At 42.2% G+C, this 27,816-nt stretch overlaps 1 protein-coding gene across 13 annotated transcripts in view; it reads left to right on the forward strand.

Annotated features, from left to right (window-relative positions):
* Positions 1-22,629, forward strand: part of PECAM1 (platelet and endothelial cell adhesion molecule 1) — a 44,945-nt gene extending 22,316 nt beyond the window's left edge. For 2 of the 13 annotated variants that reach the window (XM_030287448.4, XM_030287455.4), the window contains 6 exons: positions 3,160-3,230; positions 3,891-3,947; positions 5,159-5,227; positions 9,475-9,531; positions 16,377-16,399; positions 21,079-22,629. In XM_030287448.4, coding sequence (XP_030143308.4) covers positions 3,160-3,230; positions 3,891-3,947; positions 5,159-5,227; positions 9,475-9,531; positions 16,377-16,399; positions 21,079-21,111 — 310 coding nt within the window. In that variant the 3' untranslated portion in view covers positions 21,112-22,629. Of the gene's footprint in view, positions 1-3,159; positions 3,231-3,890; positions 3,948-5,158; positions 5,228-5,784; positions 7,480-9,474; positions 9,532-16,376; positions 16,400-21,078 lie in introns of those variants that run through there. The other 11 variants (XM_030287449.4, XM_030287456.4, XM_030287451.4 and 8 more) reach the window with 6 other exon arrangements.
* Positions 22,630-27,816: the final 5,187 nt, after the last annotated feature.

The raw sequence follows: 27,816 nt of genomic DNA on the forward strand, positions 1-27,816 counted from the left end.
GAAGCTGGGGGGGAATTGTCTGGGAGGCACTGGTCAGTGCTCAAGGCTGGACTGGGCATCAGTCAGCAGGTGCTGAGCAATTGTATTGAGCATCACTTGTTTTTTCTGAGTTTTACTCCTCTCTCTCTCTCTCCTTCTATTATTATTATATTTTACTTTATTTCAATCATTAAACTGTTCTTATCTCAACTGTTCTTACCTGGGTTATACCTTTTTCCAATCCTTCTCCTTGTCCCACTGGGAGTGAGGTGGGTGAGGGAGGGTGCTTAGTTACCAGCTGGGGTTAAACCACAACAGCCCTTTTTGGCACCCAACGTGGGACTCGAAGTTAACAACAGATCTGACCAGTGCATGTTGAAACAAGTTTGTTACAACCATTCCTTGTGGTTTAATAGCACTGGTCACACTGTTGATTTGTTTGCTCTCAGAGCAACACCTTGCTTGCACTACTGCACCCTGTTGTGTTTGTTGCCCTCGGGGCAGGGCTGAGGGTATTGTTTAATTCACCTGGTCAGGTCTCAGCGCTGCCATCACCTGTGCGTGGGGAGACATCTGTTGGGAATCATTCACAATTACATCTTTTACCCGATTCCTCGGCCAACCTGCCTATGGAGGAGAGACATCTTCCCACAGCCTCCCTTTCTTCTCCAGCCTAATTACCAGAGCATTTGAGAATTAGGAACATTTTGAATACACTTGGGCTGTTGGAACCAGCATGGTCCTATTGGTAGGAGCCAGCAAGTGGCTGAATGTGGTTCAGCTCTTGTTTAGGATCAAAAAATGATTTGCAGCTACTCCAACCCCCACGACAGGCACAGTCGGCACTCAAACTCCAGTTACCACAGATGCTGTGATTCCTCACCCCAGGGGTGGGTGATGCAGCTGAACCAGAGGACCAGCCCCTGTCTGTAGCAGCTGCCCCTCAAAAAAGGAAGAGAATTGCACAGGAAAGATGGCTTGTTTAGTAAAGAAGGACAAAGCAGGGTCATAACAAGAACAGGAGGAAGAGGCAGAACAAGAGGCACTTGATCCCTATCCCTGAGGGAGCTGCAAGATACGCAAAAGGATTTCAGCCATCATCCAGGAGAGCACATTATCACCTGGATGCTCAGTTGCTGGGATAATGGGGCTGGTGGGGTGGAATTAGAGAGTAGGGAAGCCAAGCAGCTGTGATAATTTTCTAGAGAAGTGTGAATTGACAAGGTGATTGGAAGAGTAACACAAGTCCTCAGCCTCTGGAAGCAGCTCTTGCAAGGAAAGGTATTTCTTCAAGGAAGATGTTCTGTTTCACCCAGGCAAGTGGACTATAATGGAGAGAGGTTCCCAGTACAGCAGGGAACTAGCCATGCTTAGAGGTAGATAATTTATTATGACCCAGACAACACATGGGCACTCACAGATGCAGATGAAGCGTAATGTGCACAAACCATGTATCAGAAACGTGTACACCAGAGTGCACCGTCATTGTACACTAACTCACTGGCAGTGTTGTCTGGACACACAAAGAGGCACCAGTGGGGAAGGCATGGGCTCCCCAACTCTAGCAGTACACAGAAAAATCTCTTCCTCCCTTGTCCCTGCTGTGGAGAAACTGGATTGAGCAGCTCAAAGAGGATCTAGATTCTACTCCCCACATACAAGGTCTGGAATCTCAGCTGGTAACAGAAAGTGTTGGTCAAGGGAGGATATTGAGGGTACACAGCAGGGGAGACCCTGGCTTTTTCTGCAGGCCTACAGAGACAACATGAGGAAGTGGGATAGAAATTCTACTTCAGCCCTACATGAATCGCAAGGAAAAATAATCACAAGAGGGGGTTCTTCCAGGAAAGCTGCCACTGTGGTCTGCAGTGGGCAGTTCCTCAGACAGAGTGGATGGGCTGATCTTACTCCTGTTAATATGGAAAGGCATTCCACTCCATTTTCACAAGAAGCGAGCTGGATAAACCTATGGCCAAGACTAGAGGGGCTCTGCCTCCAGCCATGTGGAAGAGAGGGACCGCCTTGTTCACTGGACTGTGTGGATCACGTGGCCCATAACGTCAGCCCCCCAAGAGTATAAGGCTGTAGCAGATACGGGTGCACAGTGTACCCTGATGTGATCAGGCTGTGAAGGGGCAGAGCCCACTTGTGTTTCTGGAGGGGGATTCCAGAAGCTGACTGCTAGAGCCGGAAATCAGCCTGACTGGGAATGTGTGGCAGAAGCCCCACTGGGACTGGCCCAGAGGTTCCATGGGCATAGACTATCTCAGGAGTGGGTACTTCAAGGACCCAGAAGAATCCTGGTGGGCTGTGAGTGTAGCAGCCTTGAAGATGGAGGAAATGAAGCAACTGCCTGGTCCCACCTCTTGGAAGACCCTTCTGTTGCAGGGTTACTGAAGGTTGAATAAAGCAGGTGCTGGTTGCTATCACAGCACAGCCCCAGCGGCAAAACCGCGCCGAGCCTGGGACTGCGAGACATGCTGCTTGCTGCTCAGGGCATACCTTGTTTTCCTTGGGGTTTCCTTCTCTCTCTCTCTCTCTCTCCCCTTTTCATTGCAATTGTTATTATTAACTTTATTTGAATTATTAAATTGTTCTTATCTGAATCCATGAGGTTTATCTTTTCCCAATCCTTCCCCCCACCCCTCTGTGGCAGGGCGGGGGAGCGAGTGAGTGGCTGTGTGGTGTTTAGCTGCATCTGGGGTTAAACCACAACACCTGCTTTATGATAGTGGTGCAATATTTCTGTGTATAAAGGGCTGTAAGCCTTGCTTCATACAAATGTAGCTTGTTACAGTGCACACCTGCAGACAATAGATGGTTGTGCTTCATATTCCACCTGCAAACACAACAACAGGATGAGGAAGTACTCTAAAAATAGAAAAAAGGCCAGCTAAGTGGAATACAAGAATGTCAGGTCTGTATCTGAATGCATTTAAATATGGAATAAAATTGAAAATACAGCGGTCTTAAAGAAGAATAATGCAATAGGGAACATTTTTGACCTTAAAGTTTCCTTGTGCTTCTCCTAAAGCGAAGGCAAAATTTTCATTAGTTTCACTGGTTAAGAATATGTGGTAGTCAGCATAGACAGTGACTGATCTTTGCACAGAATCATGTTGTTGGTTTTATTGACTGGTTTTGGATAATTACATCAAATTTTATTGGTTTGTTTTTCAGTTCTGCCTTGGCTCCAAACTTGACAAGTGAAAAACTAACAAGACCGCCCAGTGATGGAAACTACTATTCAGGTAGGATGTTTTGCTATAAGACTGTTAGTAAGTTGGTTTAATTAAACATCTATTTAAAGTTTTGGACTTCATAGTTATTGCTTGGATGGGGCCCAATGTTTTGGGAATACAGAGGGATGCCAATAACATTGTCCAAGGTATCTTCTGTCATTTTATCTTTGTAGAGTTTTTATGAGCACGTCTTACACAGATTGGTCTATAAGTCTGCTCAGACACTTCTCCCAGGCAATCAATTGACAATATCACAGATGGAGAAATCATGGTAAAAGAAAACTACTTTCTGCTTTTGACACAGCTGCAAGAAAATTATTTCAGAGAGGAAATTAGAGCTGTGGCACATGGCCCTGTGATGTGGACACAGTATAGAGATGTTAACTTGCCTGGGCACCTTTCGTTGCAGCACCTCGGTGCACTTGGCAATGACAGGTGGACATGATGTTTAGAGCACCTGACAGACAAAGTTGCCCCTTGGGTGTTTGTTAGCTGATTATTTAAAAAGCCACATTCTTCCCACCTGAATGTCCTAGGTGGGAATCTAAAAGTAGAATTTGTTATATAGCAATACAGATAATGACAGTAGGAATTGCAGCTGTGTAATTCATTTATTTCATTGATTGCAATAAAGATTTTGTCAGCTCAACTTTGGCTTTCATATTTCAGGATCAGGTTACATTGAAGATAATGAAAACCACATGAAATCAACAGATGAGAGTAAAGGTAATTCCATACTTAAACAATAGATTTAAAAATCATTTTATAATTGAAAGTCTTTATGTTTTCTAATGGTAGTTGTGAGGTGGTAATGATAGGGCCATCCCTTTTTTCCCATGTCCAAAATGACACCAATAGGACCCTTTTATCAATTGCCTTATGGAGTGTAATTAGCTGTGCTGGATCCCAGGCCATCTAATATGGATGGTATAAAAATATAACTTATACTCAAAATATTAAGTTCTATATAACAAATATTCTGTTTTGTTTTAAAAACCAAGATTTTCTACAGATTTCTGCTTATTTTACTTCTCTGTCCTTTCTTCACTTCTCTGGATCTTGAAATATTTAAGAATTAAATATTAAACCTGCTATGAAATCTGAATAAAATAATCTGCCAAATCAGTTCTGCGGGATTTCAGTCTGAGTGACTGTTGTGGTTCTTTCCAGCTCTTACAGAAATGTGGTAGAACTCCCTCCCCACCCCACTCTAAAAACAGACCAGAAAGCCAACAGCTGTTTCTTGTGTCTGCTGTACCCAGGTAGCCAATTCCTGTCAGCCAGTGGTCCTAGTAAGTCAGATGTCTGATCATTGCCAGGCTTTCTGTGGGTATTGTGGCAGAGAAGCATTCTGAGGGGGAAAATGGGTTCCATTCCAAATGTTTTATGTGGGGCTTGGAGGCAGCTTAAGAGAAAAGTGCTGAAATGGGCTAATTGGCAAAGCAGAAATTTGGAGAATGAGAGGTAATGAGGGAGGCCATGAAAGACATAAAGATGAAATGTGAGGAAAGTGCAGAATGGAAGTGTCCTGCCATAGCAGCAACAGAAAACAAGAAAGTAAATGGCAGGGAGAGTAAGGGAATATGGGAGAAGCTCTGGTAATTTCCTGGAAGCTCCCTGCTCCATTTTGTTATGTGCCACTTTTGAAGGTGTTACATTGCAAGTAATAGTTTTAGGCACAATTTGCATGTCCCACTGTTTCAGAAATCTGCCTTTAGTTGGTCTTCTGCCCTTTGGAGTGGGACGACCCTCAGGAATGGGCAGGCCTTACAACTGAGCAGAATAACTCCCGTCTGCCATCAGCAGGGCCTGGTCCTGCACCTATCACAGTCAACTGGGACTTGTCCATTAATTTCAGTGACAGCAGGATCATGCCCACAGCTCATATGAATTGTGCAGTCCTACAAAGAAACATCTTCTTGATATTTTTGGGGCAGGACCTGACCTTGAGAGTGCTGAGGTGGATTACACTGAAGTTGAAGTCTCCACGCTTGATCCTTACAGAGGTAATAAACTCTCCAGTCTCTATGGGTTATTTCTGGGAGCAACTCTGGGGCTGTTGCTGCTCCCTGACACTGGTCTGGTATTGGCACCTGGGAGTGCCAGGGCTGTGCTTTGTGTGCTGACAATCTCCTGCCAGGAGTGCTTTTAAACCTGGCTGATGCTGTGGCTCCTGTGCTGCTGTTCTTGCAGTTCTTCCCCTGGGATCATTCCCATTTAGAGGAGGTCTCTGTGGAGCAAGGCTCCCAGCTGGAGCTGTGGCTCTAAGCAGAAGGCAGCCTGCTGTGAAATATCCATGTTAAAGAGACCAAATTCACTGAAGGCCACTTGAGGTTGACACAGGGTAAGGTAATGGTGAGAACAGAAACTAGTGGAATTTCCACCTTTGTAAAGGAACTGGTTGTAGGGTCAAAGCTGTAATTTGCTGGTGATAGAGAAGGGACACCAGTGTTGATTTTGTCTCTTAGTCTGGAGAGACCTGGAGACCATTCTGAAATTTGTGGCACCTTAAACAGAGAAATGAGATATTAATGCCCAGATAATTTTGTCCTCCTCCCTGCAGTAACCAGACCTCAGAGTGTGGGGCTGAGGTACATGTCTGCAACCTTGAAGGAGAAATATCCATGGAGATTTATTCACCACTCAAATGCCCACTTCAATCATTCTGTGTCATCTGAAGAACTCCGATGCCATTATGGCCTTGTGTTGAAAGCTGCTAAACCTTTCAGAAATTTGCAAAAAGCTCCAAGTAGGTTAAAGTGAATAAACCCTGCAAGAGAAGTTTATGCTCTGTTCTTGCTTCTTTGCTTCAGCTGAATGAGAAGCAGACTGAGGAAGAAATGGATAAATTTCCTTCTTCCTGGTAGGAAGGATTAGTCATTTATTTCAGAGACCAAAGACATGATTGTTTAGCTGGTAGCAGAGATGTTTGGGCAAGAGTGCTCACTCTTCAAGCTTGGCAGCCAAGCCCTCCCGGAACAGCCAGTCCTCGTGTCCGTTTTGTTTTCACTTCCTGGTATCATTCATCACAGAGTCTTCCCTGTGTTTGAAACAGGCTATTTACCCCCCTCTGCTAAATTCTGCACTGAAGGACCAGAGTTGTTGTATTCGTCTTCAGAGTAGGGCTAATAATTGTTCCAACTGTTTCTGAGTGTGCACTACAATTCTACAATGGTGGTGTGCACACCATTTTACAATGGTGTAGAACAGTAAGGTATGATAGTGCATTGTTTAAATTAAAAGCCCTATTAAATTCAAGATCAACATCTATAAAAACAGCTTTTTCATCTATTCTTGATATATAACACTATTCCTGTGTATCAGACTAAGTAATATGATAGTATCTATGCTCTATAGATAGAACCCCATTAAACCACAGAATAATGTTTGCTGTGGTTTGTAAATGAGATCAGATTATATTAATTGAGTTCTGTCTCATGCTACAGACCTATGCATGGCACACAGAACATTGATAGATTCTGTAAGACTGAACTGTACTTGAGTGTACAGAGACATGAACAGTTCCCTGATCGATTTCCTTTGTTGCCCCAGGACACCATGGAGTACTTTGGTTATGGAAATGGAAATTGCACTAAAGGTATTTAATGTGTTCCTCTCTGAGAGCATCCTGAGGATGCTGCTTAAATAGGAGTTGTATGAAACTAAGTTATCTCTTGAGCTCTGCACTGCCTATCATAATGAAAACAGGATGAGATTTATTCTTGGGAAAAGAGCAGCAAAGCCAAGTTTCTTAGTATTCACTTGTAATAAGCATGTGCACCCACAGAGAGAATTTGGCCACAGGACTGCTGCTGATACTTCTGCTATGTTGGTGTTATTGTATAGTTTTGTTCCCAGTCATAATATTCTTTCATGTCTGTGGGGGGGTATGACCAGCCCTTCCTAGGGAACAGAACTTTCAGATTATCACCTTGCTCCAAATCCCTTTTACGCCTCTTTTGATTCCTCCTATTTTCTAAATGAAGACAAAGCAAATCACATTTACCTTTTCTCTGAGCACACATTGCTCATCCAGCTGCTACACACAGAGTCTGATTCCTTCTGCCTTTTGAGGAACTGCAGATTTCTTTGATCTCTCTGGCCTAACCTCAATTTAATTTATCTTTCCAAGCATTTGTTCCTCCTGCCACTGTTGTCAATGTCAATACTAATGTTCTCAGGAGCAGAAGAGTCATATTTTGTGTACTGTGAAAGGCTACTGTGTACTGCAATAAATGCTGCAGTATTTAAGCTGTAACCATTGCCTTTTTGTCACTTCTGGGAATTGGGATTGATTGAATGTCACTTCAAACAAGTTGAAATTATTGTAGAAGGATGAACACCTTGTCTTTATCAGTAAAGAATTATTTACATTTGAAAACACTGTTTTACCCTGTTTTCAAGTAATGTCTGAGCTATCTGTTAATTTCTGGAATACTTTTATCTAGAATGATTAAATTCAATACTTATGAAGTTTGTATGCTTGACAAAAATATAGTGCTTGTCTTTTCTAAATCATAGTTGAGAAAAACGATGGCAAAGTGATTTAGATCCTTTACTGGGAATCTGAGAAAAACCAAAAGCAGGGGCTTAAGTCAGATCAGGAAACATCCTTAAAGTGACAAGGCAGAAACTGTTAAGTATGGCTGAGTAAGAATGTTCTCCTTATTTTACTTTCATATCTGGTTAGGGTGGCAACATTATAAAATGAGTGGGAACAAAATGTCAAATAATCCAAGTAATTTCTCCTGGCACATTTTTTCAGGACGACTTTTGGAAGGTTGACAAAGGAAATAACATGGGCAGTGGCATTATACCACAATAAAATGAAATGGGTATGATAAAAATAAAAAAGCAAACTAAGGAAATGCCTCAAACAGTCTTTGCACAGAGTCAATAGGAGTAGATTTAGGACTGTTACCTGCTAAAAAAGAGTCCTAAACAAAATGAGCTACCTTTTATTAAAATTCCAAGAAGATTAATTCTTCACTAGAAACTGAATTTATATTTAAGAAGTAGCTTGTAAGCCTTTGAAATATGCCTTGAGAGCTTCAAATTATTTTGCAAAAAAGTTCTTGCCAAAGCTGCAGGTTTGAAAGCTGTGATTAGACACTTGGGCAAGTGTAGCTGCTATTGTTTAAATTAAGAGCAGTTTTGCAACTCCATTCTGATGTGTTAGCTCACAGCATGAAAGGATGCTGAACAGCATTAAAAAAAATATTGGAATTAGCTTTGGGAAATTAGAATGTGGTGCCAGAGACACTTGGGTTGTTCAGGGCAACACAGAACAATAACAGTCCTGACTCTGAGTCTGCAAATCATTATGTCTGAATTCTTTAAATGTTGGGGGGGTTTAATAGCTAAAGCACAGGATTCAGTTTAACTGAAATGAATGAGTGTTTCTGAAGCACTTTGAGATCCATGAACAGCAAACTCCTGGACCCTGCCATCACAGACCTTTACAACAACTGAAGAAAGTGGTTTTAAATACACAGTTCTGGAGCAATTTGATTGCCCAGGGACTTATTAAACTACAACCATGCAATAAACCCAGGAGATTGTTCTATTCTTCTACTGGTTAAAAGTTTATGCTGACCACAGAGAAAATTATTCTTGCTATTTTCAGGCCTTTAGACAGGGCTCTGTTCAAAAGGAGACCTTTCCCAGATAGCACTAAATGGAAGCTGTGCAGTGTGAAATCTGCAAATATTCTTCTGAGACATTTCACAAAGCACAGCAATTTAAATTATTTTTTTGTGTCCTTAAGATTTAGACAGGCTAGTTGCCAAAAGGGTTTGTAGTTTGTCTTACAAGTGATAGATTTCCTCAGGGCTAGGATCCCTAAATCCTTAGAACAAACTGAAGAAGCTCTTCAAAGTGATCCAGAGAAACTGTTCTCTAGTGGTAGATGTCTCTGTGAAATTAAAGCAGTATTAGTTCAAGTTCAGAAGAAGATTGGGAGAATGTTGAAGTCAAATTTGGAAAGGGAAGCAGATTTTCATCATCATTTTTACACAGAAGGAGACATTCTTCTCTCAGACCCTTACAGGCTGGATTTGGGGAGGGGGTTGTACTTGCTTTTTCACACAGACTCCATAGGCTTATTGCTGCTTATGTAGCTGCTTCTTCTGAAAGTAAAAAAGTGTGTTCTGTTTCTTTAAGGAGCTTTTCATAAGGTAAACAAAATAAAAAACAAACAAAAAGAAAGAAAAAAAAAGAAAATATATTGATTGTGTGCCAATACATTTTCCAGCTCCTGAACAGAAGGGGACTGAAACAGTTTATAGTGAAATCAGAAAAACTAATAATGGTAAGTAAGCTAGTGAAAACTTAAACACTTCAAGGAAGCGTGTATGTAGAGGTTAGGGATAAATTTGTGACTGACTATTTTATAAGATAATATTTAGACTGAATATTTAGAACATAAATGCCATAATAAAGAAGAGCTGCAAGTTGCATAGGATAGGAACATACCAAAGTGCAGCTACAAAATCACAGAAGTTGATAAATTGCATGAAATCTTTATGGCTCCTCATAAATCAATGATATTGATATTTGTAATATCTACTTCATCAACCCATTTGTGCTGGATCTGCTGAATATTTGGGCCATACATCTGGATTTGAATCAAGATCCCCGTTAGGGGTCAGGGTTCTAGGTCCTGTTATCTCAAACTGCTCAAGAGAAACATTTGTCTCTTAATTGACCATGTTTGTCACATGTTATAAAATATGCCAGTTGCTTTGGGTGTAACTCCAGCAAATATCTATAAAGCCCCCAACAACAGACTCTACAAGCTTTACAGCAATATGATCATTTCAGCAGCTCCTCTAACACAGACATGTGTGAGGGCAGTGGCAGCTTGCTGGCAATTACAGTCTGTAAATGTTCTGGCACTAATCAGTTCAGAGACAGTCGGTTAAAAGAAGGTTATTTCATCATAGTTTGTCAAGGAAACGATTTCCTCTCCTCTCTTTGTGTTAGGAAGTCTAGATTTGTAAATATTAAGGCTGCAAACTGTTCATATTTTGTCCCCATTCAGGCTTTGTTGTGTGCCATTTTTATTTTTTGGTTGTTGTGCTTTAAGTTTCTATTTTTACTATAAGGCATTTCCCACCTCTGACACAATATGTCTGGGGAATCTTTTATGTGAGGGTCTCCATGTACTTTAGAAAATGGTAATTAATTTTCCCTTGTTACATGGCAATTTTTATCTCCATTTTACAGCTGAATAAACAGAAAGATTAGGTCATGCATCTAAGGCAAAGTGTTTAGAGAGTGACAACAGTGGCAAAGGAATTTCGGAATTCATGGTACTGTGCTGTGTGTTGTACTCATTTTTCACAGCCTTGCAGTTGAAATCAGAATATCTTTTACACTTAAGAGCATAGCTAGGTACTTCATGCAGGACTACCAAGAGAAAAAAAACCCAGTTTATTCTAGGGCTGAGCCCCAAGGCCACAAATGTTCTGAAATGTTTTCCAGAGAGTGTGAACTGGACCCATAAAAAGCTGCAGAAGCTGCTGTATAACCCTCACCTGCTCTGCCCAGGTGTGAGGGTGGCTATCACAACACTCACCAGCCCTGCTTTTTTTCTGGTACATAACAACAGAATGTGTTATGTACCAGAAGAATGTAAACTCCAGGTTGGTACAGCAGAGCTGAAATTCAAAGAGCACTTTAAAGGTTGTAATTCCATAAGGTGGGAATTGCAGTAAAATGGGATATGATTTAAAGACTGAGCTGAATTAGCCAGAGGATCTGCAAACATCCCTTAATCTTGCAGTCCACCTGCTCTTTTATACATAATATTGTACAATTTCAGTTATTCTTGGAAACACAGTACCAGGTTATTGTTTCAATCACGTCTGTTTTTCCTGACTGATGCACAGGAAAAGTGTTTCAATTAGATAAGCAGTGCATCACCCAGCAATGCAGTGCTAGGTTACAGTTAATGTAATACTACCTTGGATTTTTGATAGGCTGTGTGATTGTGAGGTGGCAAAATGTAAATGCAGTGGAGGATGCCTATGAAATATTCTGTCTACTTTAATATATATTAATATAAGCATATTAAATGATGCCAATTGTGGCAGATGTTGAACATCACTAGAGGGTGCAGAAGTTAAAGAATAGAATAAAATATTCTATCTTAACACAAAGTGTTTAGAGACTGACAACAGTGGCAAAGGGATTTTGGAATCCTTGGTGCTGTTCCTGTGTGTTGTACCCATTTTTCTATTCTTTGATTTTTTGAGCAAAAGCCCAGGAGTACAACCTGCTTCAGAAAGGCAGCGATTCAGACAAACATGTCCTTGTGGAAATCACGAGTTTAGGAATTGGTGTCAGCTACACAGCTTGGCAGGTTTAACCCCTAAGACCTATGTAACATATTATTATTATTTGTTTGTAGGTAACTATTGTGATTTCATTAGAATTGAGGGCTTCATAAGCAATTTTGTCTTATGAAGGGGTTGTCTGTGCATTCCAGAAATTCTGTGCTCTAGAGAGGAAGCTGAAGAACAGTGTGTAGTTGTTATGTCTGACGCAGTTCTTTGTGACTGAGCTAAAACATTTTTGCTCCTCATTTTTCTGACAACTCACTGCTATCCCCAGTAAGGCAGATGCCATAGCAGTAACCAGCTCCTGTGTTTTGAGTTCCATAGCTGTTGCTTGTTCTTATGTAAAATCTGCACCATGAATCCATAGTGTTCATAATGCTCTGAGCTTTCCCAAGCCCCAGGCCTTTGGCAGTGTGCTGAGCATCTGTCATTATTCCTTTTCTTTTTATTTTCCTGGTTCTGGCTATGTTATCTCCTGCTTCTACCATATGAGTGCCTCCACCACACTGTGGATAAGGCTCCCCATCCTCCCTGCTGTGCTGTTTTCCTCCTTCTGAGTGCCAGGACTCAGGAGGTTGTTTTACATTAGAGAAAGAAACAAACTGTCAGATGCACATCTCAAGTCCCAAAAGACCTGCATGTGGTTAACTACAGTTAACTCATTTGCAGTGGAAAAAGCAGGTAATTTGTGAAATTCCATTCTAGTAAGGTATGTTTTGATTGAAAGTCAAATTATGTCAGTCTCTGTTTGGTTGGATGCTGGATTTCCTCTGCTGTAATGAGAGTTTAAGGAGGATGCTGCTCACTTTGCTCTGTGAGATAAGAAGTTGTCCTTGCATTGTTATTGAAAGATTAGTTTAATTCAGAAACATATTTGGTGTTCAGGATGTTCACCCAGGTATGTTTTAAAGCCTTTTCTAGAGCAATGGGCTGTTACTTTAGTATTTTACATAAAATACCAACAACTTCGAGCCTCAACTTTAAATCAGACCATTCATCCAAATGGCAGTTTGGGGAATGGTCAGTTAGTGCCATTCAGGTCAGTAACAGCTTTGTGTAAAAGTCCTTAAAGCTCACCAGGGTGAACTAATTTCTTTAAAATCCTGCTTTCTTAGGTTTCTCTGTGAAAAGACCAAACCATATTGTGAGTCAGGAATATCCAGTCCAGTCCCAAAGCTGCTGCTTTTTGTTCAGAAAGAAGGGATATAGTCTAAAACTTAAGCAAAACAGGCAATTGTCTAAATGCACAGGCTGCCAGGAACGATAAAATGGCTGTGGCCCTGCTGCCTCCTGTGCCTGTTCTGCAGTCCAGGCTGGCAGCTCTTCCGGAGGGAGGGTCAGGATGTCTCACACACGAGTTCAGCTGCCTGGGTGGAGGCTCTTTCAGGCATGATTTGTTTCCATCACACCTTTTATCTTCCCAAAAGGCAGTAGGGCAGGAAGCCCAAGCATCTCCATGCTGGTTCTTTATCTCAGCTCCAGCCCTTCCCTCAACGTTGATCCCAGTTCTTGGAATTGCACAGTCTTGTTCGTGTTGCTGAGGAGAATTAGAGCCAACTCCAGCTCACAGATTTCCTCACGTTTTTCCAGGACACTTCCTGTGGAAGATGATGTTATTGGTACATTCTTTATCCTTCAGTGAACTCTGTCTTTGCTGTGTGTCAGACCCAAAGCTGTGCCTCCAGTGGGAGGCTTTGCACTGATCTTACGTGCACTGGACTGAGCTCACTGTGGCTCATTGCAAGATAACAATTCCCAATTTCTTATTAGGAAAGTGGAAATCCAGCAAACAAAATGCAGAACCAGCCCTTATGCTGCTAAGTCTGGAAAAATGAATTGGTCACTTGGAAGCAATTGCAGCAGTGAGACAGGAAATTCTAAGAGTCCTACAGCAACCAACAATGTACTATGGAAAAATAAATATAGCCCAGTGGAAAGAGGCATGAGAAATCCCCATTGCATTCAGAGGGTTGGAACAAATCTATTCAAAATCAGCTCTGTCAATCAGGAAATCTGCTCAAATACTTTCCTGCTCCTGAGCCTCAGGCTTAACACCTACATCTTAGCCAGAATTTCCCACTGAATTCTTTTCCAGCATAGGAAGAACTCACAGGGTCTGGGGATTCATTGTGTTGTTCAGAACTCGGGTATTACGGGCACATGATAGTTGCAGGCAGTCCAAACCCATGCAAATAACTTGTCCTCTCTCCAATATAAAAACTCTTTGGATCTTTGGGTTTCTAGACATATTCTAGACTAAGGCCTGGATCTGTGAGACATTGATTCCAGAGCCAAATGCTTACAATAGCTTCAGCCAAAAATCAGGCAAAGCCAGATGGTTTCAGTAAGGCACAGATATGCAGGGAGCTTCTGACCTTGCTTGAACCTCCAGTGCAGAGCAGGATTATGTGCATGCCCCGTGTCAGAGCTGTTCCCAAGCTGCCTGCCAAGATTCCCTGATGGAAGCTACTGCTCCAGCAAAGGCCTTGGCAGAACGTTGTGTGTGTCTGCAGCTCAGCACCTTTGGTTCATAGTCTGGGCTTTCACCAGGGCTGGAGGTGCCTTGGAGGTGGATTGATAATTGCAGCTGTTTAGGCACATATTCCCCTCTCCATAGCCCCTAGCAACAAGAAATGGTAGAGGAGATGGGGGTGACAGTGTCTGAAATTCCTGCTATATGTACTCTTTTGTAAAAATATGTTCTTTGAATTTAAAATCCCATCAACTAGAAGCAATACCAAGAGTTTAGATCCATCAGCAGTCCATAAAACCACCTACATTTTTTAGACTTGGGAATATTTTAGAAATCACCAGTATCTGACCTTCAGCTCTGATTCCTTTCACAAAACATGGAGCTTCTACAGAAGCCTGACCAATTTTTCTGTGTGTCTAGAATCCAGCATTTCCCAATTCCCCAGTTTTGGCAGTAAGGGAAAGCAAGGTGTTATGAAAAATCTCTCAGTTCTACAGTAAAACTAGTAAAAAAAGTAAAATCACCTTCTTTTTTTATTATTTTTTTAAACAAAAATGAAATAAAAATATTGTAAAAAGATTGACATGGTAAAGAATCAGCAAAAGCACTGTATCACTGTGCTTTTATTGGTGGCTGCCCTGAGTGGTACCTGGTGGAAATCACCCAGGCTTCCAGCAGCACTTCCCTGACCCAGTGTGACATTTCCTGGCAGGGCTGTGACACTCAGCTAGGAAGCCCCAGAGCTCTGGATGTGGGTGACAGGTAACAAGGAGGCAGGATCGCTGACACTGTGACCTCTGAGCCTTGGGTAGCCAGCATCCCGTTGTTTGAAGTCTGGAATTTACACAAAATTTCTCATTTCCTCCTTCCTGTGAGAACAATACATTGTGACAGAGACTAAATGACAGCTTGTTAATGTCTCATTTCATAAACCTTATGTATGGTTTTGTCCACTTAAACTGAGCTTTGATGTAGCACTGGGTCAGCAGTGGTTTTGTTCAATTTTGTTGGCTTTCAGGACACAAAAATGCTTTTGTGTGTGTTCCGTGTAACTTCTTAATTTGTTTCCTAATGTCTAAACATACATGGCTCAATCTTGCAAACACTGAGATCAATTGTATATTTGAGTTCATGCTGTAAGCTGCTGTAGTCACCTCAGTTTTTAATCCTTTGCTTAGGCTAAAAGTCCTGGGTATAAAACTCTGAATGTACCATGCCAGAGACCTTCACCTGTGTTCAGTTTCCTTGTTACTTCTGCTGGCTTACAAGGGAGTTTCTAAAAGACTTTTATTAGGGTCTAATAATGGTAGTAGTGCTCTGCATAATGTCCTTCATTTAGTGATTTCAGGGAGCTTCTCAAAATTTACATAAGTGTTCTGCCTATGGAAGGCTGATTTTTAAATTTGCTATTTAAAAATATATATAATTAGAAAAAACATATTCAGGAACTGACCCCCATGTATATAAAAATACTGAGAATATTTATGCAAAGGCCCAGTCCAACCCCTATTTTGAATATTAGATGAATTTCCTTCACACAGCCTCTCTCCAGTGAATCTGATACACTTTCCAAGAAAATACCTTTCAAGATTCAGCACTTACTTATGGCACGTCTGAAATATCTCAACAGAACATACAGATGAACACTTTTAACAAGACTTGAAGTCCTCTCCTAAAACTGGATTTACTTTGAGAGGGAAAGGAAATAGTTATGTTTTGGTATTTGAATGTATTCTGTGAAATTTCTGAATATCTAAATCCACTTTTTAAAAATAAGTGTATGATCCAGTCTTAAAGTTCACTGACCGTAAAAGGAAAGAGCTTGCTGGCCCTCAGGTTTTTCATTGGGAACAAGCTACTTTTATTAAAAAAATATCAGGTGTCTTTGAAAGATGTTATTTTTGACCTGAAAATTATATCCTCTACTGGAATTCTCCAATACATTATTTTCCTGGAAAGGAATTGGATTAGGAAGTAAAATGCTAATGAGAACTTGCTTCTAAAAGGAAGACTCTTGTCCAGTAACAGACTGTGCCCTTAGAGACTTCTTAGAGAGTGTGCTAGAGACTTCTGCTCTAGCACATGATCAGGGAAGCTGCCAAACAGGTCTGTTCAGTGTGGGCTTTGAAATGTCTGGTCTCACCCCTGTACTTGCATTAAACTAGAACTTGAATACTCCTCAAAGCCCAGAGCTTTAAGCTTAGATGTAGGTAGGAATTTTACATCATTGCAAAATGAACAAAAAGGTTGAAGTACCTATACCTGTATTTTGTAGATCTTAAAACTGGTCACTCTGGAAGGTGCCATTTCATAATTTATACATTGTATTTTATTTTGCAGATTCTATGGAAAACAGGCATTCTGTAAGTATACACTTTTATGCAACCAGTTAAATGTAGTGGCATGGGTTGAGATGATTGTGCATCTGGTGAGATGATGTTCAAGGGTTGCTGTGGTTTATTTGTTGCTTGGGTCCTTTTCAGGACAGATATGGGGCAATCCCTTTGTATATATTTTCATGAAGCAGGCTATCAATCCTCTGTCTGTAGAATGGTCAGTTTTAGGAGTCTGTGGAAGGGGCTGGAGTTTGGTGGTGCTGGTGCACAGATAATGATCTCCCAGGAGTTTGTGTTGAGCACCTGCACAGCTTTGGTCTGTGCCTCCAATGGTGGCAGGGTGGCACAAGGTGAGGGATGGCTCTGCAGGCACAGGAGATTTGCAGATGAAAATTGCTCAGCTGGTAAATGCATCACTGGGGACAGAGCTGCTGTTCCAGTTCCATCTGTCATCCCCAGTGCCCAGGGATGCCTGCTCACACACAGCCCCTGTGACTGGAATGCCCAGAGAGGGGAGCTCCTTCCTAAGGTGTGAGCGGCTGAACCAAGCAGGGATGGTGATCACCCCAACTTGCAGAAGTCCCTTCTGTTCATTCTCTGTGGCTGTTTCCTCCTGGGTTTGTTTTCATCCACTAGTAGAGCAGGTAGGATGACTCCAAGGGCTGGCAGTAAACTGAGACCTGGTAAGAAATTTTGAAGGCAAACAGTTTTTATTGCAGAGTACAAAGCTGGGTCATAGTTGGGTCACAGAAGTGGGACTAATACCATCCATATATTTGGAGGATCTCAGCTAAAAATGTGGAGTTTTGTGAAGGTCCTGTAGGTGGTCAACAGCTCCATAGTGATAAGAAGCCAGTGACAAAATATGGAATTTTTTTAAATAGAAGAAATATGTTGAATGAGCTGTTAGTCTGCCCTCAGGAGATCTGAGGGGCAGGGAAGTCACATTTCAGGAGTACTTTTATGAATGTTGGATATGCTATCTAACTCAGACTAAGCAGATGGTTGTTTTTTTCTGTCACCCACTTTGTGATTTTGGAGCTTGTACTTAAAAAGAAAAAAATGAGAGACTCATAAATAAGAATCACAATAGCACAATCTACGTCAGCTCATGGCATCCATTTGAGTTTTGAAAGGCTCCATCAGCACTCCCATCCCCATGGGATACACAGGCAGCCCATTGTATTATTTACAGACACTGGCAGTGCACTGAAGGTCACAGATTGTGTTACAATAAACAAACTCATATTAACACAGGCCAGGAGGGTTTATAGTGTCATTGTCTCTCTTAGTTAAAAGGTCTGTTTTTATTCTTTGCTCTCAGTTTTCTAAAAATATGTTGAGCTGAACCCTCCCCTGGGTTATACCAGGCATTCCTTGGAATGTCATGCAGAAGAAAGTTTGTCCCTGTCCAACACAAAAGAAAAAATGGTCAAGGGTGGCTGTGACAGACATGAAGTGTAAGCTCAGGGAGGAGGTTTTGTCCTTTTTTTCCACAGCCTACATAGTTTCTAAAGGACATGAAGATGTTGATTTTTTTTTTTTTTTTCCTGTGGCCAAAAGTGAGTAAAATATCTCTCCATGGAAGTATAGTAAAAAGAAAGTGAAAATAAACTGACCACCCCATGAGAATCACTTTCATAATTAATTGGGCTATTAAAGCTTGCTAAACCAGGCAATCCATGAAGAAATGTCAGATTCAAGGAAGAAAAGTGTCAGCTGAGGGCAATGTTTTCTTTGTGTTTCTTTTATTACTCTCATTTTAGCAGCAGAAAGGTAATAAAAGTAGTTATTCTGTAAAACTAATCTCATTTTCAGAAACACCCAGAGCAAAGTCAGTTTTGTAACACTTGCACATCTTGTTTTCCTAGAAGCTGCCTTATTCAGTTAATGTCTGAGACATTGTCCCCTCCTTAGGTATACTGTTAATGTATAAACATAATAACTATTCCTTTTTTTTATTATTATTATTAGTGCTTTAAAGGGCATAGCAAAAGAACAGAGCCTTGTCTTCTGCTTCTTAAATTCCCACTTCTATTCTCAATAAAGCCTGTGACAAAAGCAGCACTTCCTTCTCCAAATAAGTGACGTAAAATTGGACTGGACAGATGAATTTCTTCATAGATTTTCCATTCCCTCTACTTGTCTCTCCACACTTTACAGGGCACACAGATGAATACAGAAGAGGCAGGGAGCTGCTAAGATGCCTTTTAACATAATTTTCTTGCAACTGGTTTTTTTTTTTTTTCAGTAGCTCATTTTCACACATGCTTAACTGCAATGTATCTCAGAGGTTTGGTCCAAATGAGGAGTTGTTGATCCTACTCCTGAAAAGGAAAATGCTCCTTATAAAGTGATCAAGTGGCTTAAACTTCCTCCCCAGCTGTTCTGCTTCTTGATAGGCAAATGAAGTGTTTGGTTCAGAGGTGAAGTTGCATTTGATCTGCTGCTGCCTTATTTGTGAGTGGAAGGGGCCTTCAGGAGCTGGGCTGGTCAGCTGGCATCTGAATCCCAGGGAATGCCAGATGGATCACTTAGCTGGAGTGGCCTGTCAAAAAACGTGTAGAATTTGACTCTGTTTAGGAAGTAATAGATGTTCCAGAAGTGTGAGACAAAGGACCACACCAGAGAGGAGTATTTTGCTAAGAGCTCTGTTTTCAGGGAGGATATGCAGCCTTTTTATTTCAGTAATGGTGGTGGAGACTCATCAGATCCTGATGTCCTTTTAACTCCCTAAATTCCAATAATGGGCATTCCACTGCTCAGATAGAGTCTGTTAACATTCAGTTCTGCATGGGTCTTCCAGATGTCACAGGCAGAACAGAAACCTGCACTGTAGAGAAGGAAGATTGTAGCAAATAATTTTAATGGTTGCTAGTCCTGCTTTTGTGCATTTGCCCCTACATAGTTTCTTTCAGAATGAATATAACCCAGCAGGGAAATTTAGGAACTTGCTTCTTCTTCACTGAGGGACCATCACAAAATTGAGTTCAGGCTTTTAGTAAACACTGTGTACTGGCACAAGTGCATTGAAAGTGTTTGTATTATGTCAAGAAAGGTGATGCATTAGAAAAATAATTAGTCAAAGTTTGAATTACTTGAACTATATTAAGGCTCAGCTGTAGTACAGGTTGTGACTGATTTGCAGTCCAGAGTACCTTGAACCTGAATATCTTGGATTTTTAGGTCATCTAGAAAGGAACCCGAAGTTTTATGTCAGGGGTTGCTTCCCTCCATCTCCTCTGTTTCAGAAATTTGTATCTTAAATGCAGTCCATAGGAAGTATTTGCAAAAGAAATGAATTACTTAGAGAGGAACTGGGAGGAGGTTTCCTTCCTGAAATCAGAGCTGGCAATCTTTCTAAGTTATTTAATGGTCCCAGTTTCTGAAAACATATTGAAGGAAATATCTTGACAATGAGATAGCCACTTCGCCAAACACTAATTGGTATTGTGTCAAATTTACCTCAGCGGTACATTCTGACTTCACGTCTCCTCCTCTCCTGCTACCTCCTAGATGTGTTTGTGTATTTGTTTGGTTCTGTCCTAGGGGTTCAGGAGGACTGGCAGTACACAAGGACATTGTGTACTTTTAGCTGCCTATTTGTCCAACCTCAGCATGTGCCCTCTGAGACAGAAACCTGTACAATTTACATCTCTTTGTAGGAATTTCTAGGTGTTGTTCAGCTACTTTCTCATCTTACTCAAGTGATCGCAAAAGTATATCCTCAGTGTTAAAGGAATTCACACTGCCAGCTCCAAAGGGGAACCTGGCCTGTGTTTAACTGTGCACAGTAACATGGCACAATAGTTTCAGACAGGAAAGGAAGATGAAGGATGTGTCCAGTTAAAACTGGGGGGAGGGGATTTCAGGCAGTCAGGATATGAAAAACAAGGTGATACTCTGAAATAAACGCTGAATTATAAACCAGGAATTCCTCTGACTCATGGGGCAAATCCTTTGGGGTAAGTCCACAAAAGGAATGAGGCACCTCAGTGCTGACAGGCTGAACTGTTAGGTTAGAGGCCACCACGTACCCTGAGCAGAAATTTCTTGGAGGGAGACTTTGGCAACCGATGCCAGGAAAGACTTGACAGTTGTGAATCCCCAGTGGACAGAATTGTTTCTGTCATATAATGTAAAAACAATGAAGTTTGGGCTCTCTCTGTGCCCACTCCCATTGGCTGGTGTAGAGGACTGCTCTGTCTGCCTCTGTGCCAGCCAGTGCCAGGGTTCTGCCCCTGGAGATCACCCCTGGCACGGCTCTTGCAGGAACAGTGTCCAGAAGTCGGGTGCTGCACTGCTCCCTGTGAGACACCAGCCCTTAAGGAAAGATTTTCATTCTCCTGGGACTGGCACTGGGGTCTGACTGTGGCAGCTGAACATCTCCTAGTAAATAAGGGATCTGACTTCCAAGTGTGTTTAGTGCCAGCAGTTCCCTTAGAAATCCAACTTTTGTCAGTCAGCACCCACTTACAGATGTTGGTGATTAACAGTTTTGGGGTCTAGGTTGTAATTGTTACTCTAAATCTCTCACTGTCTTATTTTTTTTTCTCTCTGATGAAGATAATACCAACATCTCCCCAGAGAAGAATGAGTATTTATTAGCTCACTGTGGAGGGTTCTAAGGAATATGTTACAGGACACAGGGTAGGGGCACAGCTATACTCACACCTTGTTTATTTCTCTTTTGCTCTTTTTGCCAGCAGAGAATATATGGGCATCCTGATGCTACCTAGTACAGTCACCTTAAAGATCAACTGGGAGAAGAAAACAACATGAGATGGAAGATGTTGCAAGTGTTTCAAAGGCTTTGCAGCAGTTATTTATGAGTTAGCCAGACTCGTCTTTTCAAAGTTTATTTCCTTAGGAGGAACAATAGAGATGTTCCTAAAGCATTTAATGGAAAAAAATTACAAATAAAAATTCTCATAGGAAAGTGGCTCTAGAAACCACTGACCGAGGTTCTCATCTCTAATTTCTCCTGCTAATGCAATTTTACCTTTTTTGCCTCCAGTTCATCATGCTCTAAGGAAACAAAGGGGGAGCTACAGCTGAGGAAGTACATTTCTACAATGCAGCAACTACTGTGATACCAGTAGGACATAGAAATATCTAAGCTTGCTTTAAACTTGCTAAGTTGGTTGTCAGTGCCACCACTGTGGCAGAACAGAGCTCAGCACAGCCTGGCCAGCCATGGATGTACCTTGACATGATCTTGCAGCTTGTGCTGAGCTCCCTGTGCTGCAGCAGCTGGACTGCTACCAGGCTTGGAGCCAGCTCAGTTATAACCCACAGGGATGTGACACTGCAGGGAGGGCCTGAGGGAAGAGTGAGCTCTGTAAAAAAACTTGAATAACTGTTCAGAGATTCAGACTTTACCAAGTGCTTCTATCAGAGGTACAAACAGTCTTTATTCTTCACTAAATTGCTTTTCCCCTTTAAAAGTTCTGATGTTTGTTGATTTATTTGATGTGGTGGGCCTTCATGAAATGATTGTCCATCACAGTTATTTTGGATGATTCTATGATAAGCCTTCATTGAGTGGATATAAAACACCCAGGTCAGTGAGTTTGTACCTGAAAATCCTGTTATGTACAATCCTTACTCCTCTGATTTTATGAGAGATCTGAAGTTGTACTTGTGCCCAGTTTGTCCGGTATGGAATTCCATACCTATCCTTTTTCATTATAGTATGATAAACCATTAACATGGATCTAGTTTGGACACAGATGTAATCCTGCAGCCCATGTTTATCTCAGCTGCATTAATTTAAAAGAAGAACACAAAACAGAAGAGAAAAAATATTGTCCTTAACCCTTTAACCAGATGGCCTTTGACATTGCAGTTGGTCCCTTTTTCTTACTGCAAATTAAATTCCTACAACATCTGGGCCACAGGTAAGAAGGTTCTCATTTTAATTAGAAAAGAGTAAAAAAGAGGTCATGGATTTGTATATAGATATAGAATTACTGCTTTAAGCACTGCATCAACGGTGCAAAACCAGCAAGAAACACAAAAGGGGTTTATATCTTCCATTCCAAATGTTTAAAATTTCAAGCTCTGGTTACTGATTTATATCTCTAATTTATTGTTCCCTGTGCAAATGTTGTTTGTATCATGAGCCTGTCAAAACTGACTGACTTCATAGCTCTCTTCTGTTGACAAATGTTCTTTCAGCATCCCATGAGTGCCCATGCAAATGCGTTAGTATAAGAAATGTGAAAAGGTATTTTAATAAAGAAAACTGAATTGAACTTTGCACTGGATCTTGCACATTCATATTGCAATGAATGCCTGTGAAGTTTTTTATTCTCGGTGAGCTACAGATCCGTTGTATGGATTGGCATTTGGAAGATGCCCTCTCTGCAACAGATTTCAGGCTTTTGGATCTGGAGTCAAGAACCCATTTAAAGCAGGTAAATGCACTGAATTGCTTTAACAACTGAGTGGGGGAGTGCTTGCATTCATATAAGTCTTTTACTAAATTACAAAGGTAAAAGTTCCTCCACAAGTTCTTGCCAGCCTTTGGGAAAGCTTGGGAAAACAGTGGAGTTTGGAAAGCTTCAGAATATCATCTGGGCATGATAGAGCAGCAGAGGAAGAATTCGTTGCTCACTTTCAGCTTATCTGTTGTCAGGAATAATCCTACATTATTTTGCATTTAGTTATCTTGTACAAGTTTTTTGCCCTACTGAAACGTGTGAACTGTCCATTTCTCGGAGTGCTGTGAATTGCTTTGAGCTCTTCTGTTTTGTCTTGCAGATAACAAAAATATTTCAAAGTATGGGACAATATTCAGGAGACATCGCCAGTGAAGATGAGGTAAATGGGCCCATGAGTAAACAGCTACACAAGGAGTCCTGATATGAGCATGTGCCAAACAAGCCTCATGATTCCATTGGAAATATTTAGGAAATAAGTCTTGAATCTGTTACTGAACAAATCAAAGCTCAGGTTAGACCTCAAACAATACATTATTGAAAACAGCAACAACAAAAAAGATTTCTGTGTTGTCACCAAGTAGAGCTCAGGAAACAGAAAATGAGGTGTGGGTAAATATTTACTTTTTGAGCAGAGTGAAGGGATGGCACACGCCCAGGTTCCTTGTGCCATTCCTTGTCGGGGCACTTCCATTAGGATGGCAATACCCGGATCCCTTGTGCCGTTCCCTTTCCGAGCAGTTCCCGCACATCCTGGTTCCGCTCAGCTCGTTCGGGAGGAGCCTCACCCGTGCCCAGGTGGGGGAACTGGAACATTTTTCCTATTGCAGAGCAGAGGCCTTAGAGGTGACACAGAAATGCCTGAATCGAGGCGCCTCCTCCTCTCCACGGTTACTTTCCTTTCCCATTCGCAGCCCAGTGAGTTCCCAGTGTAACGGGAGTTCCCCGGTGTAACGGGAGTTTCCCTGTGTAATATATGATTTAGAATAATTTAGTGTTCAGGACTAAAAAATATAGTATCCTTTTTAATGGAACCAAGTGACGGGAAAGAGCAATATACACAGGATGAATTCCTGTCTCAAAAGATGGTTATTCTGAAGGATTATTCTGTCTAGAAGATATGCCTTGAACGATAAAATGAATATTCGTCGCCAGAGCAAGATATTTGGGGGGGATTACCGCAATCAGAGTATTCCGGGAAAACCTCAGTTTAGAAGTGCCACAAGAAAAGAGCATGCATGAATATGTGAAAAAGGACAAAAGGAAACAGGAGGACCCCCCCAGAATCCCGCCAAGCCTGGAAACAGTATAAAAAACCCCCGTGAAGTCAGTACCCCGTGAACTGCCAGGGTACGGTGCTGCATGGCCGGACCCAGTTCACCCAGCTCCGACCGCCTGGCTCGGTGCTGTTTGCTTGTGGCTTTTCCAATTTTACTTGATTTAATTTAATACATTCCTTTAATTATTAAATTGACTGAATTCCCGGTGTAACAGGAGCTCCCCGGTGTAAGGCGGGTTTAACGCCGGTGTAAGGCCGGTTTAGCGCCGGTGTAAGGCGGGTTTAACGCCGGTGTAATGCCGGTGTAAGGAGGGTTTAACGCGGGTTTAACGCCGGTGTAAGGCCGGTTTAACGCCGGTGTAACGCGGGTTTAACGGGAGCTCCCCGGTGTAAGGCCGGTTTAGCGCCGGTGTAAAGGCGGGTTTAGCGCCGGTGTAAGGCGGGTTTAACGCCGGTGTAAGGCGGGTTTAAGGCGGGTTTAACGCCGGTGTAAGGCGGGTTTAGCGCCGGTGTAAGGCGGGTTTAGCGCGCTCCGTGCCCGCCGCGGCCGCTCCGCGGGGCCGGGCGGGGCCGGGGCCGCTCCGCGGGGCCGGGCGGTGCCGGGCTGACCCCTGGTGGGCGGCGGGGGCACTGCAGGGGGCAGCGCCGGGCTGGGCCCGTCCCGGCTCGTTTTTCCATCGAGCAAGAAACGGAGCCGGGGGAATTTTTGGTTCCTACAGCGCCCGCCCGCCTCTCCCCCACCGCCGCCACTCTTAAAGAACACTGTCCTAAATGCAGAGTAAACCTGCCCACCGTGCCTTCTTCCCCTCTCCCTCAGGGCAGTGAATTGTTTGCGAATGCTGGGGCACTGCTTTGAGCAGTTCCTGATAAGCCTCCACATTTATTTACTTTTCCGCTGTGTTGTTTCACCTGCTGCTTTGTGAGCTTGGCTCGGTTCAAGTTCTTTGTGCTGCAGTTCATCACTGAGCTGTATTGAGCCCAGCTTTTGGGGGCAGGGGAGGTGGCACTGTCCAACTGAATACAGCCCCTCTCCTGCAAGGAGAGGGCAGGCACCTGAAAATGTAACAAAGTTTGAGAAAAACAGATGTATCAAATGGACCGACCCCCCCGCCCCCCGCCCCCAACTAAATGCAAAAAATTATCAGTACAGATTTAAAATGCTAGCACATTTTGTTGTTTAGAATTTCAAGGAGTTTCTGAATAAGTGAAAGCATAATAAACATCACTTCTGCAGTTATTTGGGAGGTAATAAGCAATTTGACATATCTAAGGAATCACAAAAAGTGGAGCTTATTGCCTTCATACTATGCAATGTTCCACTGTAAATCACAAGTGCTCCCATTAGAGAGCTGAGCAGTCATGAGAATGTCGCTTGCATGGGAGGTTTCAGCTAAATGTGAGCATTTATTTATATAGGTAATTTATTTTCTCACCAGCCACAAACATGCTGAGTGGGAAGGCTGAAAAAATTCTCGCCATTACAGGAAATAATCGCTGTAGTTAAATTTTAAGTGTAATAGCAAAAGAAATCACAGTTTCCTTGGGGAAGGAGTCACTGCAAAGCCTGGTGACAAACAGAACAGCAGCATGAAGCTGAAATGAAAGATTGAGCACAAAGCAGCAAAGGGCAAGGCTGTCACTGCAAAGGCTCTCAGGCTCTGCCCCCATCAGCCTGGATTTGGACTGAGTGTGAAGCTCTCATGGTGATTGTTAGAAATGGACCTCACACTGCTTGGACCATAATCTCGTGGTTAAGAAGAATTCACATCCAACAGGTATTGTTTGAAGAGAAATTCTACTACTAAACTGTTAGTCACAATAAAGATGTATTCTGCCTCTGAAATTAATAGATTAGCAATATATTTATGTGTAATCCTGAAGGTATAAGAGTTTGAGATGAAATCAGGGTCTCCTTTCAGGCAATGATAAAAAATATAACAATTTTTTCACTGAATGAAAACCAGAAGTGACCAGTGTGATGGTTCATTGTCCTCTGCTTACTGCCCTGATTTTTCTGTAGTTGTCTTTTTGTTTTAATGTTTTACTCAGGAGATAAAAGAAGATCTTGACATGAAGGCTCAGTACAATGAAGAAAGAAAATTAGAAGAAGATGAAAGGAAAGACAGAGGGGAATGAGCAGGGCTGGTGACAAGAAATCCTCCAGACTGTGGAAGGTTTGGAAGAAGCAACCCAAGTCATCTTACCTTAACAGCTCCACACTTCATGGTGTTGGTGCTGCTCTGGGGATGTGCTGTGACAGAATCAGGTTCTGGAGGTGCTTGTCCCAAACATTTCTGTGTTTATCATTGTCAGGTGACCAGTAGGAGAAGCAGAAAATATATATGTTAACAAAAAGCCCAGCTGCAGGTAATGGCACCATTGACCCAGGTTTCTGCTGCTCCCATTCTGTCCGTCCTGGATGGGGATGTGGAGTCCTGAGGCACCAAGGGGCCTGTGTGATGCACCAGCCTGGGAATGTGTGCTTCAAAAGAAAACATCCCATTACACTGTTATTCAGCTGGCATAATCCAAGCCCTGTTGAGTGCTTGCAGAGGAGCTGTGACTGCTGAAATCACCTGTTTCCACAAAGCACCATTAGCTCTTTGTAGGGAGAACTTGGCTTTAAATCCTGTGCACTGCCTATTTTTTTATTCATTGTTTTACTACACACAGAGCCAGTCTCCACTGACTTGTGACTGAAACAATTTCACTTTGCAGATCAATGAGACACCACTACAAGGGCAGAAGAGTCTTTCCTGAGATCTTGTGTTGCTCAGAGCCCCGAGTGGGTGCAGTCCTCATGGAATTAACCTGAGCCAAACTCCTGAGTTCCCTGGGGCTCCCACCAGCCTCCCAGCCTTTCTCACAGTGGGACCTTCTGGAGTGGCTCAAGCTCCAACCAGCTTAGGAAACTCTCTGCCATGTGTGGAGAGAAGTGCTTCCAAGGCAATGATAAGGAGGGCTGCTGGTCTGTCCCAGGAGCAGAGGGGACAGAGAAGTTGACAAAGATGGGACAAAGATGGGAGCTTTGTCTTAAGTGGGCTGAATCCTGGTAGGGTGAACTTGGCATCCCTCCTTGGCTGTGAGAGTGTAATAGGAGAAAAAATTTTCAAGTCTATTTAGATGTGGTCAGAGTGTAAGTCAATTAATGAAAATTACAGCCACACAGTTTATTAAATTAACATCAGATTGTCAATAGGAAATATAGATTGCTTTTGAAAAATTTAAATTATTTAAAGCATGATGAAAATCTCACAGTCTCCCATAATGCAGAGCTTAGGTTTTATTTTATTACTGTTTGAGTTTTTTAAATATTTTTGTTGCATGCTGATTAAAGGAACAGGAGTTTTGAAGAGCATTCTTATTAGGAATGCTGAGAGCTGCAGCAGCTGTTAGGAGGCAAAAGCTCAGGGGTGGCTGGAGGTGAGCTGTGATTCTGCAGTGTGATCCATGGCAAAGCTGGAAGCACAGAAAGCCAAGGGTGAATGCAGCTCTTGCACACAAAGTGATGGATCACATTTTCTGGCACTTCCTCAGGGCTGCCAGAACCACTCTAGATGGGCTTACAGCACACATTGGCACTGTTGAAAAACTGATTCTACCTGAGAATGCTGTGTCTGAAACAGCCTCCAGATGGTTTGTTCACCCTGGCTGAGAGTCAGGGACCTTCAGGCAGCAGAGGGGGAATTTTCAGCCCTCTGAAGAGAGATTCACATTCTTCC

This window comes from Taeniopygia guttata, chromosome 18, assembly GCF_048771995.1.
Source record: "Taeniopygia guttata chromosome 18, bTaeGut7.mat, whole genome shotgun sequence".
Lineage (NCBI taxonomy): Eukaryota > Metazoa > Chordata > Aves > Passeriformes > Estrildidae > Taeniopygia > Taeniopygia guttata.